Source organism: Natator depressus, chromosome 1 (assembly GCF_965152275.1).
Source record: "Natator depressus isolate rNatDep1 chromosome 1, rNatDep2.hap1, whole genome shotgun sequence".
Taxonomy (NCBI): Eukaryota; Metazoa; Chordata; order Testudines; family Cheloniidae; genus Natator; species Natator depressus.
In genome coordinates this window covers 101,402,292-101,420,968 of record NC_134234.1, presented here as the reverse complement: position 1 = coordinate 101,420,968, position 18,677 = coordinate 101,402,292, and the positions used below count along the sequence as shown (strand labels likewise).

The 18,677-nt window shown below is 41.0% G+C and overlaps 1 protein-coding gene across 1 annotated transcript in view; it reads left to right on the top strand.

The window, feature by feature from the left end:
- Positions 1-1,756: 1,756 nt before the first annotated feature.
- METTL21C (methyltransferase 21C, AARS1 lysine) overlaps positions 1,757-18,677 on the top strand; it is a 66,248-nt gene continuing 49,327 nt past the window's right edge. The window contains exon 1 of the mRNA XM_074963243.1: positions 1,757-1,887. Within this exon, the coding sequence (XP_074819344.1) occupies positions 1,757-1,887 (131 nt within the window). The remainder of the gene's footprint in view (positions 1,888-18,677) is intronic.

The following is an 18,677-nucleotide window of genomic DNA, read 5'->3' as shown; positions in this document are numbered from 1 at the left end:
CAGACTGGAAGGTTGCAAAACATCCATTTTTGGCTTTTTCCCCTCCTTAAACTAGTCAAGCTACTGTTGTGCTCACCAAATACATGCAAAAGGCTCTGTGCCTGGTTGCCCACGTGCTTCTCTGGTGCCTCCTTTTGTCTCTGTTTTCAGTTGCAAACACTTGACAGGAGTTAACTTCAAAATGATTGCAGCTTCCTTCTCATTCAGCACTTCTGACACCATGTAACAATATTGGGGTTCATTAAATAACAAACTAGTGAATGAGAAAGGAATAAAACAAACAAGAGAGCGTCTCTGGTGAGCTGCTGCACACAGCCATGCGGTGTTTTCAATCCCTGCCTCCAGGACACATCTCCAAATTCCCACACTCACAACACTGTCCCTTATGAGGAAGCATCTCCAAATCACTATTTTTCATAAACATATCTCTACAGATACACCAAGAGTACTCCACTGAAATCAAAGAGATCAACTGGTGTAAACTTGTATTGAAACTGCTCCTGCAACCATTTTAAAACTTGATGGGTTGGAAGTTTGGAAGGCAAAAGAGCATTGTTGTTGCAGCTGAGCAAGAGGATTTTTTTTTTTCAAAAAGCAGCAACCGTGAAAAGCAATAGTCCAGGTGGACCACAGCAGTGAGCAACAACTACCTATACTACCAGGAGTGGTGGGCTGACAGATTCCTGTGCTGGCAGAATACCAGAGGCAGGAATGTGCCTAATCATCCAGCTGTTTGCACAGAACGTGGCTAGGCAATGAGGAGGGGAAGGAGTGACATGTAGTGAGTTCCTAGTAAATGCTGAATTTATACTGTATGCCATAAAACAAGCACTTTTTGCAGATCAAATTAATTTTTAGAATGATAAAACTTAGAGATGGCAAAAACTTATTAGGTCATTTAATATAGCCACCTACCAATGAAAGATTGGTTTCACTATTAGCTGGTTTCACAATACTTTGTTCAGTCCAGCTTTCAATTACCCCAAATTATGGGGCTTCTGCCATTTTCCTTGGGAAGCTATTCAAAAGACTAATATATTGACCATCAGGAAGTTTTTCCTGATATTCAATCTACATTTTCCTTTGTTATTTTACACCATTGTTACTATATATACATCCTTGTACCACATTAAATAATTTCTCTCTTTTTGGTGTTTACATCCTTCAAATACTTGTACACTGCAATCATATCTTGGCTTTATCATTTGACCAAGATATACATATTTAGGGAATTCCTCGTAAATTAGCTCTCCATCCCGTCTTTAGATTGGAAGGCAAGGATTGTCTCTTTACTGTGTTTGTACATCTCTCCCCCTTCCCCTGCCACCACATATTAGGATCTGTAGGAGCTACCATGATATCAATATTTACTATTGCTACTATCTTAATAATTTTTATTGCTTTCTCTGAATTTCTTCCAATTCATCATCTTTCTGTTATTAAGGTGCCCATAACTAGGTGCTGTATTCTAGTTGCAGTTTCATCTACAGATTGACTATCATTACTGATGCAATGGCTCTATTTATGAAGTTCAAAATGGCACTGTAGCAAGGGGGCATGGCCTCCCTCCCCGATGGACAGGGAGGGGACCATGACTGCCCCCTGGTCGGCAGAATTGGGATATCCGCGGCCACCCTGTCGGAAGCAGAGAAGTGGTACAGGAACTGGAAATATAAAAGGCCAGCCCTCTAGCTCAGTGAGAGCAGAGCTGCTAGGGAGCAGGATGTCTCCCCGCCGCTGCTGGAGCCCAGATCTGATGGAGGCTACTACAGTGCCAGAGACCCAGAAGGACTGCCGGAGCTGCCAGACGCTGGGGACACCAAGGAGCTGTTGGGGCTGCCACTTGCCGTTTACTCCAACAAGACCGACGACAACCCCAGAACCTAGGTACTCCCGGACTGCGAGTGTAGGAAGGAGCCCAGGGAAGCCGAATAGGGTTCGGCTGTGTGACTGCAAGCTGGCCAGCGTTTTGTGGCTGGATTTTCCCCGCTGACCACTCCGCCATTGTTAGGGCCTTGGGCTGGCACGCACTGGAGTGGGTAGCCCTGCGTCCCCCTACCTCCTGCCACCCCATCCCGGGGGTGGCAGACTCCCCACCTTTTGGTCAGGAGGCCTGCATTGGTCTGGCACCTGCCCGAGCTAGGACACCAGATGGTTTGGCTGGCTCCCTCCCCAGAGAGCTAATCCCCCCCTAGACTGCACTGTTGCTCTGCCTGACTATAGGCCAGAGCCATTACCTGAACTGATTGCTGCTTCACCCTGACTGAGGGCTCCAGGCAGACAGAGTCTCTACTGCTCTGGCTCACTGCAGGCCAGAGCCTTAACTGTGTGTTGCCCGCCCAGATTGAGGGCATGGCGCCTATAGATTTATTGCTACCCCGCCTGACTGTGGGCCAGGAGCCTTAACTGTGTGCTGCCCTGCTCTGGCCAGGGCTCACAGACCCAATTGTTGCCCGGCCTAGAGTGCAGGCTTGGACTCATTAATCATTAACGGTCAGCAAATTTCCTTCCTTCCTCCCCCCACCCCCACCCGAACAGAGTCGCTCTAGGAGCACTGCGGTGAGAGGGCTTGGCCTCCCTCCCTGATGGACGGGGTGGGGACCGCAACTGTCTTACAGGCATAGATTTTTTTGCTGCTATAAAAGTACAAGCTCATCTCCTCTACCATTCCTTCGTTCCTCTTGGCATTATAGCTTTCCAAGTACCTTCTTCCACTGAATATCTCTTAGTTTCTTTCCTCCGATGCACTAGTATGCATTTTTCCGTCTTGAATTTAATTTTGTTGTTTTTACCTACCATTCTAATCTCTCTTATGTAACCTTTTGTAATCTTTATGTTGAAATATTCCCAATTAATATTAATTTGTTAAAGGGTGCAATAAAACCCAACTTAGTTTGCAGGTTTGCGCCACTAGCTCAGTTACAGAAAATTTATTAGTAGGGGACCACTATGCGACACTTAGAATGATAAAACCAAACTATTCAAAAGAAAAATGATTAGTTAGGTAAACAGGCATGCAATTACCATGTACACAATACATTTATACTTACACTCAAAGATAAAATGGTATATCAGTGTGTGATCAGTCCACTGACAATAGAAATAATATGCATGTTGGCACCTAATGGTACCCTTTTGATGTTAATTAGCATGCTCCCCAAATTAACAAAACTACTCCTTTTGTAATCTATTATAATACTAATTAACATTAAACTGCTCCTTACCATAATTATATTTCTGCCAGCTCCTTATTGGCTTTTTACATTACACATTATTTTAAATTAACATCTGCACCAGTGTCCTTCCCATACTATCAATATAGATAGCATTTTAATTAAACATCCACAATTCTCAAAAACACTCATTAAAACCTTGTTCAAAACAGTTGTAACCAAAACAAATCAACAACATAACCCTCGGTCATGTCCTTGCTAACTTCAATTTCCCCATCTTACTGTCTCCAATTTATCTCTAATTTCTGCTCACATTAGAAAGTGCAATGTCCCAAACTCCTCTACACATAGGCTAAATTTAGGCCAAAGCCTAATTTCTACTTGGCATATTTTATAGGCTACACTTAACCCCTTTTTATTTCCCTCTCCTCCTTGTTTTTCACAAAGTTTCCCAATTTAGTACCTGCTACACATTTAATTAGTGTGCTATTTACTCCCTCTCTGAGGTTAATGATGATGTTAAATAAGACTGGGCTTCACACCAACCTCTCTGATACCCCATTAAACACCTTCTCCCTCCTTTGCTCTTTTCTGAGCTGAATTGCCCTGTAAGGTAAATTGTGTCAGTTACTTTGACCTCCATTTTAAATTATGGGGTGTGTGTCACAAAATCTGCCTTCATTTACAAGAGCTTTTATGGTGCCATGAAATGCTGCATGGGGTGCAAATTATTGGAATCCACATGACAGACTGTAGCCCCAGACGTGTCTGGCACCCTTTTTCTCAGTGCTTATAAATCTTTGGCTTCTGACAAGCACAAGTTCTTAAGAGAGATGCAACCCAGGACTTTGTAGTAGTAAGCACTTCAAAACTGTTGAAGCATCAAACAGTTTTTATTTATAAGGAACAAAACAAGGCAGTGTTTAACCTCCGACTTTTCCGGAATATCCATGGTCACTTCTAGATCACCTGGTTAAGGTTATGAGCCAACTCAAGGACATAATATGGATTTCAGAACTGAGCTCACATGTCCATAGGCCACTGGAGTACTTCAGTTAGCTGAAAAGGGGGGAAAATATTACACTTCTCTATTCTGGGCAAATGCTATGCATAGTAACATTACACTGAGACCCAGAAGTTAGAGAGAGACTCCCTCATTGCTGGCAACAACTAATCAGCCCAAGAATTTCTGAGCAATGACATCAGGCACACAGAGTCTCTGGAAGAGTCAAGTTCGATAATAAAATCAGCGGGAGAGAGATTTGGCAAACCATGTCATGTATATGCCAACCTACACTGGCTTCCTGCAGTGAGGTTTTGGCCCTGTATTTTAAGAATGATGGACAGGAGCAGTGCTGAAGAGGAGAGTGGAGCCCTCCGGCAAGTTGATAAAAGCTGATTTATATAAATGGAAGGTTACATGGCAAATCTGTTTTCCTGTTTAATTGCTGCAGTTATTCCTGTAGTTTATATGAATTTCCAAGGGAATTATCTCACTGTGAATCTTCATTTTTAAACTGCTGACATAAAGGATTCTGGATTGAAAATTCAGAACATTCCACCTGTAATTGAAATGATCACCACTGACAACTTTTTATAGGTAGAAGTGAATCCAGAAGCATTTGGATTTGTTTCAAGCACTAATTTTAGGCTAGTGTTCAGTTTTCAGGCTCAAGGCGAAAGCGGTTTTAGAGTATAAGTGATCAAATCTTGCAAGCTGTGTGTATGAGTTTTCCATCTCTTCTTTAAAGAGAATTTGGCCCCATCTAAACAGGAAGTGGGAGCAGGCCCCCATTCTAGTTTTCACAAGACGCTGTTTTTATCAGTTGTGCTGGGAACTGTGGGATAGGTTCTCAGGAAGAAAAAATGCTTTTACCGATTTGTGTGGGTGCAGGGATAAGTACGAGTGAAATAGAATTGATAGTGTGAATGTTCTGTAATGTGCCACTCACACACAGACCAGTGCTAACATTTAAATTATACATGGTTCAATTCTCCAGTATCAACGAGACCCTAGAGTCAATTTTCTTCTTTGTCCTGTGGCAGAAGCACACTACTTTTAATAAATACTATGCCTTGTCAGAGTGCAACCCGCAACCCCTTCTGCACTGAGTGTGGGATCTATTGGTGTCAAATTACATGTCTTAAAATGAGACAGATTTTTTTCTTTCTGGTTCGACTCAGGATAGTGTGAACCCCATGCCATGCGAGGCCATGGTGCAGAAATCAAAAACTATTATTTTCCACAGCAGATAGTGGCTAACATGGATATTTTCCAGATTACCACACTGCCTCATTATCTCGTGATACTATTGAAGATTATATACATTTGTGCTGTAAGTCTTTTCTTTAATTAAATGAGCAGTCTTAAAAAATGTTTTCCCGCCATAGAACTGCCAAACAATTGTGTCTCTCCTTAAATTCATAACGCCTCAGCCAATCATCAGTCAACCATTATGTTATAGTTAAAACCATATGATTACTAAACATCCTCACCGTCTCTTCCAACCCAACTGCAAATAATTAAGATAAACACTGATTCCTGTTCCACAAGCCCTTGCCTTTTGTATATGAGGGGCCTCCACACTTTGACCAGGATGGAACTGACCTGGTTTAGAGCATCATCAGCTAACTGGCAAATGTTTCCTTGAGGTGTCTCTATCTCCTCTGAGAACAAAATAACCCCAAACTAGTTATCAAGCAAATGTAGAAATTTCCTTACCTCCCACAACCCCAGACTGCCTTCCCAATCCACCGTGTCCACGGGGCTCCAGAATATGACCTGAGAGGTGTAGTTTGTAGGTGCATGCACTACTAACAGCTCTGGGAGATCAGCTTTGCTTCAGGCCCATTGCTAGCAGACACACATAGCCAGATCATGGTCAATGTAATGATAACATAATCCACATGCTAAGGTAATAGCAAGAGGGCAGTTTTGTTATAAATACCATTTCATACAAGCAAAGACCCATAGTGTATCCTTTTGTATTCTATTCTAGTTGATTTAGGTTCTTGTGCTGCGCTCATCACTGTAGTATCTGCTACAGCACAGTCAATGTAGGCTTTCCCAGCTCAGTATTAGAGCTGGGAGAAGAATTCTGACTAAAACCAAACAAAAATATTCACAAAAGTGTTTATAGAAAATGTTTTGTGCTATGTTGATGGCCATACACACAGAAGTTAGATGAAAAACATAAAATGCTCTTGCTGGAAGTTGGCAGAGTAACAGTACTCTATTTCTTAGAATCTAGAAGGATAACACACAAGAACCCACAAAACACAGAGACACAAAGCAGGCTATTTCCGAATACAAAGAGAGGTACAATTCACCCCACCTAATTCTAGGCTGGGGTAGTCAAGAGGCGGACAATGGGCCACCAGACCACCAGATGCTTTTGAACAGACCCAGAAATCTTTTTATTTACTTATCATTATTGTTATTTTTTTTATTTTTATTTTCTCTGGAGTCTGGACCTTGAATATACCTTGACCAAGAAATTTGGAATCTTGCCAAAAAATATTTGACTACCCCTATTCTAGGCTGCCTGCATACTGCCACTAGGCCCTGATAACACACTTCCCTCCAGAATCCTCTAAACTCTCAATATAGTCCATTTTCCAACCAGCTCATCTCAATACCAAAGCATCCCTAAAAATAAGCACACACATATTTTTGCCATATTTTACTGTACAGTTTACATTCAGAACACATTCTGAAAATGCACAGTTCTTATAAGCTAGTTACTATGAACAATAAAACATAGCAGAAAAAATTGATTTTATTATAGCCACATTTATTCAATTCAACCTATATTTTCTAAGGACATAGAAATCTTTATGCTGGGAACTTCATGGGCCACAATAATATGTGCACCTGCAAAAATGTACATGCTTGTTGCACATCAGTTAAATGCAACCCTACATATCTCATGCACACAGGATGAAATTAACTGCCACAAGGTCTGTGCAGCACTTAAATCGCATTTAAGCCCTATTTTGAGAATTTAAGTGCTGCATAAACCTTGTTTTATCCCTCTGCATGCGGGTGAATTTAATCCTGTGTGAAGTCATGTTTATGTTAATAGTTACAGGTAGTGTGACTGGAAATCCATGCCCTGGAAAATCTACGAGATCTTTTTGATTTCACTGCCCTCTGTGAACTCTTGTGAGAAGTCTCACATGACCGGTGTAAATCTTGCTGGATTACTCACCAGACAGCTGTTCTCTCTTAAAAATTCAAGCAAGACTACCAAAATCTCACGTGGATATTCCATAGATGACTGAACTCTTGTGGCTATATCAATCAAATCACAAATTAGAAAGAAAAACAAAGTATTGAAAATTAAACTAGAGTATATCTGGTCAGGCAAAAGGCTAAAAGGAACTCTTGGTCTTCTGAGGACAAATTTTTAAAAAGGCATCAACCTAGGGCTCTTCTTTTGAGTCTGTAAGTAAAACTCATTTGCAACAATATTCATGGAAAGGGATCACAAAAGGAGTTCATACATAGCCAAAGCACATTCAATTCTTTGATTCAAGGGCCTATTTATGGGGAAAGTTTTGCGATACTTACTTAGCTATACTGAATGCAGAACAAGCACACAGCAGCATCTGGATAGCTTGCCAGCCTCTATCAAATGTATAGTAAATGCATTTTGTTGGCAAAATTAAACTATACGTCAGGATTGCAAGAAATATCTTGTAAAGAATGGAAATGAACTAGAACTGAGAAGGAGCTTTGAGTTATGGGGGACTAATTTAAAAAAAAATTAAGGGCCTTGTTTTGCAACTCATGCTCCTGTTAAGCAGCACTTACGCCATCAAGTAGTCCCACTGAAACATTTTTTTAACTTAGTTGAGGCTACTCAGTGTGAACGAGGGTACATCTACACTGGGAACATTTGTAAGCATTCTACTGCAGTGGTAGAGTCCCACTACACCTACAAATGATGGAAGTTAGCTCAAGTACAGTCCCGTCTGACCTCCCATCCCGGAGGATGTACTTGGGCAGCTAACCTGAGCTGCCACCTATGCTACAGCAGCCACACTCTTATTTTTAGCATGCTAGCTCAAGTAGAGCCAGCACGTGCTTGTCCTCCCAGCTGTTACGTAGACATGCACTTTGGGGCAGAAACCATCTTTTTTTTCTGTGTACAGCACCTTGCACAATGGGATCCTGGTTCATGACTGGGCTTCTGGGCACTACAGAAAGCCAAGAAAATAATAATAATACCAAGGATCAGTGATCTGGCTTGATAGCCACAGAACAGAGACAGCACAGGCAGCAGCTATATAAGATGCCCCACAGTGACTTACCCTTGTTCTGGAAGAACCCCACTCGGTCTTTAGTCATTCCTTGGCCTTTGTACTACACACGTGCCATTTAGTGCTAATTGAAGTCATGGCTTTTGTGATGCAGATAGCTTCCCTCTAAGAACTGGATTCACACCCATTCATGATGACAATATGTTCACTTTTAGATTTTTATTCAGTAGCTGTTCAAATTTAGTTCTTCCAGTAAGAGCAGGAATTCTCCCAGTTCCCTCCGAACAGTTTTCCCTTGGACCTTCTCCTATTTCTTGATGTTTCTCTTAAAGGAGGTTACTTCTCTGAAAAATGTCTCTGTAGAAAGGCTTCATAGTTTCTTCAATTCCATGGCCAAAAGGGGCCACCAGGATCATCCAGTCTGATCTTCCACATAACACAGGCCATAGAACTTCCCCAAATAATTCCTAGAGCATATCTTTTGGAAAAACATCCAATCTTGGTTTAAAAATTGCCAGTGACAGAGAATCCATCATGACCCTTGGTTAGTTGTTTCAATGATTAATTACTCTCCTTGGTAAAAATGTATGCTTTATCGCCTGTTTGAATTTGTCTAACTTCAACTTCAACTTATAACTTTCTCTGCTAGACTGAAGAACTTATTATTTAAATATTTGTTCCCCATGTAGGTACTTATAGATTGTAATCAAGTCACCCCTTAACCTTCTCTGTTAAGCTAAATAGAGTGAGCTCTTGGAGTCTCTCTCTATAAGGCATGTTTTCTAATCCTTTAATCACTCTCATGGCTCTTCTCTGAACCCTTTCCAATTTATCAACATTGTTCTCTAATTGTTGACATAAAAACTAGACACAGTATTCCACAGCATTCCGCAGCAGTGCCACATTCAGAGGTAAAATAACCTCTTTACTCCTACTCAAGACAGGGGTGCTAGAACAATTTTTATAGTGGAGGTGTTGATAATGGAAAGCATGTATTTGGTGTTTCTTATTACTACTTCAAGCCAGGGGTGTGGCAGCAACCCACTCACCTATATTTCCAGCACTACTGATTCGTAATCCCTCTGGGTTTGCACTGAAGGATTGCATTACCACTTTTGGGCACAGTGTTGCACTGGGAGCTCTTGTTCAGCTGTTTATCTATCATGACTCCCAAATATTTTTCAGAGTTACTGCTTGCCAGAGTAGAGTCCACCATCATGTAAATAGGGCCTATATTCTTTGTTCCCCGATGTATACATTTACCTGTATTAAAACACATATTGTTTGCTTACGCTCAGTTTACCAAGCAATCCAGCTTGCTCTGTATCAGTGATCTGTTCTCTTCATTATTTACCACTCACCCAATTTTTGTACCACCTGCAAACTTTTTCAGTGATGATTTTGAGTTTTCTTCAAGGTCATTCAGAAAATGTTGAATAGCATAGGGTCAAGAACTGATTCCTGCACGACCCCACTAGAAACACACCTGTTTGATGATGATTCCCTATTTACAACTGCATTTTGAGATTATCAGTTAGCCATCTTTTAATCCACTTAATGTGAGCCATTTTATATCTTGCTAATTTTTTAATCAAGATATCATGGTACCAAGTCAAATGCTTTACCAAAGTTGAAGTATATTACATTAACACTGTTACCTTTATCAACCAGACTTGTAATGTCATAAAAAAAAAGTTATCAGGTTTGTTTGGCAGGATCTATTTTCCATAAACCCATGTTGATTGGCATTAATTATAATACCCTCTTTTAATTCTTTCTTAATTGAATCCCATATTAGCTGCTACATTATTTTGCCTGGGATAGGTGTCAGACTGACAGACCTATAATTCCCTGTGTCATCCTATTTACTCTTCTAAAATATTGGCACAAATTAGCTTTCTTCCAATCTTCTGGAACTTCCCCAGTGTTCCAAGACTAATTGAAAAATCAACATCAATGATCAAATGAGCTCAGTGTTCTTGGGCTCCACGTTTATTTTGTTTATTCTATCTGCAAACTCAGTGTGGGATCTGAAAGTCAAGCTGGGTTCTTTCTGGCTGATGCACCATCACCAATAACCCTGACTCAGGTGAGGTGTGTTAGAAAGGTATCTTAGATTCCCTTGCGTAGTACACTTCTGTGCACCTTGAGATAAAATATCTGCCACTGATAGTTAACAATTCTGCTAGGTGGTGCGAGCACTAGGAAAGAACCCAGCTCATTCTCCAATAGCTCTGTTGGCTCTGCAGTGCTAAAAGCAGTAAAAAGTCAGTCAAGTTAGCAGCTACACATGCACTCACACAGGACAGATCTGTTGCGTTAAAAGGAGCCATTTTTAGTCCTGTTTTCTGATAATAATCACACTTTATACCCTCTGTGCAACAGCCTACGTACCACACAAAATAGGGCTTAAATGGTGCAAAGGCCTTGTGCTGACCTTGTGTATTAGGATGAATTTTTGCCTTCTTTCTAGCATTCATGCACATTACTATCTATGCCCACACTTTGTGCTTCAATGTAACTTGTGCACCAACAAAGGTAAGAGTCAAACTGAGCATTCATGATCTGTAGGAACTCGTTTAACCAGGTAAGCTAGAGGAAATCTAAGAAGTGGGTAGGGGGAGATGTGTTAAACAGGATTCAGCTGGAAGCTGCTCTTACATCAGCACATGAGGATCACCTGATACTCTTTTCTTCTAGTGTTGCCTGTTATAGAAAGCCAGGAAAAGAAGCATCCCTTTCTCTAAAAAGATGTTTCTGACCTGGGAGGTTCTCTGAAATATTCCACTGTCTGGGAATGTTGTCCTCATTAGGGATGGAAGTCATCCCAAATACTGATCTGCAGAGGGTGAAATATTTGTTGCATTCTATCAGTTTTACTGCTAATTCAATTTAATTTAAAAGAAAAAATATGATTAGGAAACAATGTCCTCACCAGAGTTACTAACCTCACTAGGGATAACAAAAACTGCAAGAATTGTAAAAGTATAATGTACTTTTCACTATTTTTGCTGTTTATTTTTAGCACTTAATAAATCACAGACAATGAAATTGGTCTGGATAACTTCATTTTCTGGTGCTAGTCAGTTTCACTTTCCTGTTCTTGTGCATTAGCACAATCCTTCTGTGTTTGGTGCCACTGGACCCCTACAGGAATAATGACAGGTTTCAGAGTAGCAGCCATGTTAGTCTGTATCCGCAAAAAGAAAAGGAGTACTTGTGGCACCTTAGAGACTAACAAATTTATTTGAGAATAATGACACTTAAATTGGGTGGGGAGGGAGGGCAAATTGGGTAATTTAATGAATTGCGTGCTGTTAGGTTTGTAAAGCTTATCAACCCCCACCACCTCACAGAAAATAACTTCAATTTGGGGGTTTAAACGATGTGACCATTTAAATTTATTAAAGGTATAAACCTGGATAATTTCTGTTCTATGCTCTAGTATTGACATAGGAATCCAAGTAAGGTCACACAGGGAACAGGAGAGTCAGCACCAAACTCTCCTCTAGTTGCAAAGCTCATTTGCTTCTTTCATTGCAGCATAAACAGTCATGTTAACACTCTCACTGTCACCTGTGACACTGTGACAGACATCCTACAACCAAATTCTGGCACCTCCTCTATTGACTATAGGGTGTGCTATAGCAGCACTACAATTTGCTCCCATTACTCCTGGTTTCACGTTCTATAAGAGGAAACAAGCCAGACAACTTCCCTTTTCTTGGAGGTGTTCTGAAATTTATTGTTCAGTACTTTATGGCTCTGATCCCTGGCAGTGTCAGGAATCTAACAGAGTATTTCCAAGTGCTACCAGAGTCTAGGCACAGATTTCAAGAACACTGACAGTTTTTTTCTGGCCTAAATGTGTTCAGATTAGCAACACTCACCAATATTCCTAAAGCCCTCAGTGAATTTTTAAATATGTATATTGCTACGGTATTTTAAGTTTAAAAATGATATATACAACATACCCATGCACATTACTTGGATCCACACACAGCTTAAATATGTCTCTATTAGACATATGCATACACAGTATATGGAATAATAGGGTCATGATATGTGCCCCTCCTACACAAGTACATCGTACTATGGCAGCAGTTCTCAAACTGCGGGTCAGGACCCCAAAGTGGGTCTCAACCAGGGCTGGCTTAGACTTGCTGGGACCCAGGGCCAAAGCCCAAGGGCTTCAGCCCTGGTTGTGGGGGCTCAGGTGACAGGCCCTCTGTCTGGGGCTGAAGCACTTGGGCTTTGGCCCCCCCGCCGGTTGGCGGGGCTTGGGGAGGCTCAGGCTTCGGTCCCCCATCCCGGGGTCCTGTAATAACTTTTGTTGTCAGAAGGGGGTTGTGGTGCAATTAAGTTTGAGAACCGCTGTGCTAGGGGAACAGAGCGGTCTCCCACTCCCGCAACATCCCTTCCAGATAATAAAACCATAAGGCCTTTGCAGCCAGGAGAAGGCACAGGGGACACTCCAGAATATAAGCAAAATTACTGGGTGTAGCCTTTTAAGAAGCTGCACTTTATAATAGAGATAAATACTATCAGGATCTTTTTAAAGGATTAATAATCACAAATATGAAGAATGCTCTAAATTAGTCTCCACCCCAAGTAAGTCATTGTCTACCTCGCCCCATTTACGGGTTAGGGATTGCTTACCATACAAGTGAAGTAGCATCAGCTCCAGAGAAGCCCACTTCTTTGGGCCCTGATTTAGCAAAGCACTCAAGCATGTGCTTAACTTTAAGTCCCCGTATTACTCACATGCTTAAAGTTGAACATGTGCTTAAGTGCTTTGCTGGATCAAGGCCATAACGAACCGCATTGTGATAAAACTCTGTTTTTTAGTGAAGCGGAGTGAAATTTTTGAATTGCTTCAATACTCCTTTCTCTATTAGTACGCTACACCGTAAACCGGGGGAAGCTTTCACTCCAGCATAAATGGATCCCATGCTGCTAATCAATTCAAAACAATTCAAAGATTTATCACCTCCCTTGTCTCTTCTGCTCTAGCTGGGAGAAGAAGTTGCTCATATCTGTTGGGGGAGGGGTAAGGATCGTAGTCTTGCTGCAGCTGCTCTCAGGGGATCAGAGAGCAGCCAGGTTGGGTTTGCTGAAGCTGTTTCCAGCCCCAGGCCCCCATTGCCCCCTGCAATTGTAAGGGGTGAAAAAGCCAGGGCCGCTGGAGTGAAGAGGAGAAGATAGTTTGCCAGGTAGGGCTCCCTCCTGTTATAATGAAACTCTGCTTGTAGTAAAGTTTTCTTGGGGGTGGGGGACAAAACTTTATTGTGAGAGGGTTCCACTGTATTTCAAAAGCATATGGGTTTGAGAAACTACCATCCTCTGTGAAGTGCGAATGAGGATACATAGGGGATAGTGAATGATATTTTGGCAGTAATTAACCTTTTGGTCTCCGCTTACTGACTCCTGCTACTATTTCATTTCTGGGTTAAAGGGACCATTGATTAAATGGAGGGGGAAAGCTGTTAGAAGTAGTTACAGAGTAGCAGAAGTGAAATAGAATGGAGTCTATATTATACATGATCGGCAGGTGACTCCAAGCAGAAAAACTTCTCAAAATAGACACTTACAGTTGCATGTTTAATTATGCATGTTTGTGTGAGAAAAAATCCATTATTGCCAATGACACAAATGGCTCATATTCAAATCTATTTATTTGTAAGCACATTTATGCCTTGCTGCATTCTTAAAGAGAGCAGTCCTTAAAGGGAATAAAAAGCCTCTGTGAAGATTTATGGGAATTTTTTTGTAACCTTGTCATTCAATAGCTTATATAGCACCTATAGACACATATAGAATTCCATGAGCATGCTCAATGGAGTTTCCATACATTCTCTAGACTCCAGGGAATGCGGGTGGTATTGGAGACTTCACCCTTGAAAAATGGGGCTGTGTGGAATGCCTAATTCATTATTAAACAGCTGCAAAGGGTAGGGGGCAGGCGGATTTCATGGTCACAGTAGGGAGCATTGGAGCCCAGGAGGTCTAGAAAGCTTCCAGAGGCTAACAGCTGCAGAGGTGAATTTCTGTGAGGTTGGGCCTATTTTCATTAGTGATTTATTGTAAATGACTGAAGAGCCTTAGTTGCAAAGCCAGTGCTCGTGTGCAATAAAATACAGACTTGTTGACTGTACTGGCTTTCATTCATAGATAAGGCAATACTCAATTGTTTTAAGTTGTGTTTTGTAGGAGTGAGTCATCTGTACTATCATTATTTATACAGCATCCAGACGGTGCTAGGTGCTTTATAGACCAAATAGACACGGTCCCTGCCTTGAAGATCTTACATCTCAATTGTAGATGTGAGGCAATGACTGAAAGCAACAGCCCACTGAGGAAAACGAAGGTTACAGTAGTAAAGTTAAAACAACAAGGAGACCTTGTGGCACCTTAGAGCAGGGATTGGCAACCTTTGGCATGCGGCTCACCAGGGTGAGCCCCCTGGAGGGCCAGGCCGGTTTGTTTACCTGCCGTGTCTGCAGGTTCGGCCAATCGTGGCTCCCACTGGCCACAGTTCGCCGCTCCAGGCCAATGGGGGCTGCAGGAAGCGGCAGCCAGCACATCCCTCGCCCCGCACCGCTTCCCGCAGCCCCCATTGGCCTGGAGCAGCGAACCGCAGCCAGTGGGAACTGCAATCGGCCGAACCTGCAGCCACAACACGTAAACAAACCAGCCCGGCCCGCCAGGGGGCTTACCCTAGGCCACGTGCCAAAGGTTGCTGATTTCTGCCTTAGAGACAAACAAATTTATTTAGACATAAGCTTTCGTGGGCTAAAACCCACGTCATCAGCTGCATGGAGTGAAAAATACAGTAAGCGGTATATATATGAAAAGATGGGAGTTGCCTTACCAAGTGGGAGATCAGTGCTAACGAGGCCAATTCAGTTAAGGTGGAAGTGGCCTATTCTCAACAGTTGATTACTTTTGTAGTGCTAACGAGGCCAATGGAGTCAAAGTGGGAGTCGCCCATTTCCAACAGTTGACAAGAAGGTGTGAGTATCAGCAAAGGGAAAATTTTCTATTTTCTATAATATTTCTATATTCCCTCTGCTGATACTCACCTTTCTCTAATTTTAATAGTAAACCATTTCCCACGAACCCTCACCCACTAATTTTAACCATATGCCAATTTATTTAATTTAATATTCCAAACAGAATTCAGTCCTAGAATTAGTGTAGATGAATGACAGACTGAAAGGAGCCTCCATTTTTGTTTATATCACTCTCAGAAATCTAAGAATATTTGGAAACTCTCCGTATGTCTCTCTGTTCCTATGGCATCCATGTAACTGCTTTAATTTCTATAGCACAGATCAAAGAACAGAATACATGCCCATAACATAAGCAGCCTTTCTGGAATGGCATAACACAAATCCTAAAAATGTTTGCAATAACTTGGCATAGATTTCAGACTAGAGTAAACAAATTTCTAGATGACTGATGTAAATACTCTTTTTGAAACACGCCTCTTATCACATTTATCTTCTGAGACTGGAGCAGCATGACATTTGCATGAACTTTTCTTGTTAAACAATCCCCTATCCCGTGTTATAATATGGATTAGATCATTATTTCCCACATATGTCTGAAGGTTAGTTTCCTTTCTCCTGTTTGATGCCATCATTCTATTTTTGCAATTTCTAACTTGGCTTCTGCAATGAAATGAAAAACCAGTCCTCACGTTGTAAATATGTAATCATACTTTTTATATGTATATACTCTACCCAACAGTGTACTGTTGGTTATAGAGTACCAAAGCTGAAATTCAAGTTGCTGGTTGCAAACTGTTTAAGCCATTTTTCTTTCAGGGAACTGACTTGCACTGAACCTGAAGATTGACTTACAATCTGTTAGGAGGTCTGGGAGAGTGATTAGTAAATTTTGACAAATCTCTCTTTTAAAGAAAGTGATACGGTCTCTCCCTAGTGGATAAAAAAGTCATTCTCAGATGCTTAAATAACAAGGTAGACATCTACAAATAGCAAGTTTATTGGTTGTTAGTATTTATTTTTCTCTGCAATTAAGTGCTGTGGTTTTGTAAAGTACTAATGATTACTTTTGGTTACTAAAAAACAGGGATTTCGATTTTCACTTTAAACCGGAAGTAACTGATCATTCAAAAAAGCACTGAATCCCATGATTAAGGCCATCCACATTCTGGAGAACACTGGCATATGCATAAATCGAAGCACATAGTTCAGTCTCATTGACTTCAGTGGAAACTAACAGAGATAACGTCAAGAATGTTCTTAAGTGCTCTGCTGAATAGGGAAGCTCTCTTGAATTGGGCCCTTCATTTTTTCATAATAATCACTTTTTAAAACTACACACGGCTGAAAGTGGAAAATGGTAAGTGGTCCTCAGGATTTTAAACTGTCATTGACTTCCTGTTGCTTCTGCTGGGTAAACTGGATGGAAAAAGCATGGACATGAAGTGGTCATCCACTTCCTGGTTGTACATAGCACCAATATGAGAAGAGTAAGGAAGTTTTCTGTGTTCCAGAAATACTGAGTCTCCAGAAATCGTGTGAATGCTGTCAGTGTCACTGTTTTGAGGTGAATTTTATCATGGGCTAATGCAACAACTGGTTCAGTTCAGAATCCTGCAATCAACTGAAATAAACTGACAAATTATTATTTTTAAGCAAAAACAACGAGGAGTCCTTGTGGCACTGTTCTAATAACAAATAAACATCTAAAATCAGGAAAATAAACCCTGAAAACTAGCATTCCTACCAAAGATATTCTATAACCTTTTTTCAAGAGAACTTTTGAAGATTTACGAATAGCGCTGAAAAAATATATAGTACAGCCTTTCTGTACAGTGCCCCTCACACAAATTCTATTTCAAAATGGATTGGAGAGGGTTATTTTTTGTTTGTTGTTTTTGTTTTTGTTTTAATTTGTTTTTGTCTTAAGTGACAGAGAAATTAAATGAGGCAAGCAATGGGCAAAATATTTTCTATGGAGAGCTGGAATGAGATATAACCTGACGATGAACCTATATAAGAGAAGAACTATATGAAGAGAGGACCTGACTTGCAGAAACATTGGTGAAACAGTGCGCAGAAAGAGAGAAGAGGCCAATGTTAAGGCAGAGATTGAGGAACACATTTAAGAACATGCATAAACTTAGGAATGTGAGTAGTCATTTGGACTTCATTGGAACTACTTGGATGCTTAAAGTTAAGCAGATGCTTAGGTGCTTTGCTGAATCAGGGCCTACACAAGAGGAGAGAGCAGGGATGGGAGCAGAGACAAGGTGCATGAGATAGTTTGAGACAAGTCCATGGAGAGCTTTTCAGACCAAGTTCCTGAACTGAAATAGCACACTGTGGCAAAAATCAGAGTCCTAGTCCTAAACTCCTGGTCTTATAGGATTTGGGAACATTGGAGTCACATGCTTAATTCCTAGAATGGAGGGACTATCAAACTAATGTGACTTTCAAGTAACCTCTTGTGGAATTAAACAGCTGTCTTTTAGGTGATATCTTTATAAAGGTTAAAATAGTGAAGAACTGTTGTAGTTGTGACGGTGCACCCCATAAGGCATAATGGAAATATGCTTATGAATGTATATGACATAAGTGGAATATGTTTTATGATACATAAGCCATGTAACATATCTAAGTAAAGGTTATGATCTACTGAATATATTCATCCTATTTGTATGCATGTGTCATTGTTGTATTTGAAGTTATGAATATTGGCTGTGTACTAGTTTGATTTTAAATAACCTTAGTAAGGCATTTGGTCAGCTTCTTTAGAAAGGAATTTGCAAGTTAAGTGCCCAATCGAGAAGCACTTAACGGACAATGGATCTTGGAAGGCTCCAATCCACATAAGAAGTCTACATGAGGACATTCAAGGTGGCATGTGAACCATGGCTGCTACCTGTAAGTTCTGAGTCATGCATGGACATGTGACTTGCCCATGTGACTCCAAAACTCCATCTTGTAGCTGGAATTCTACACAGGGGTACCCACCCACAAGTGAAAGTCTATTTAAACCCCTGGGAGACTCCTCCATTTTGTCTTCATGAGACTCATGAGATAGCCTCTCTACCGCAAGGACACCTGAAACTAGAACAAAGGACAGTAATTACAGGGGGTGTGAGTGATTGCTGGACCCAGACTAGAAGGAAACTAGTCTGTAAAAGGAAGCTTACTGGAACTCCTCTGAGGGTGAGGTTTTTTTCTGTATTCAGTTTTCTTACTG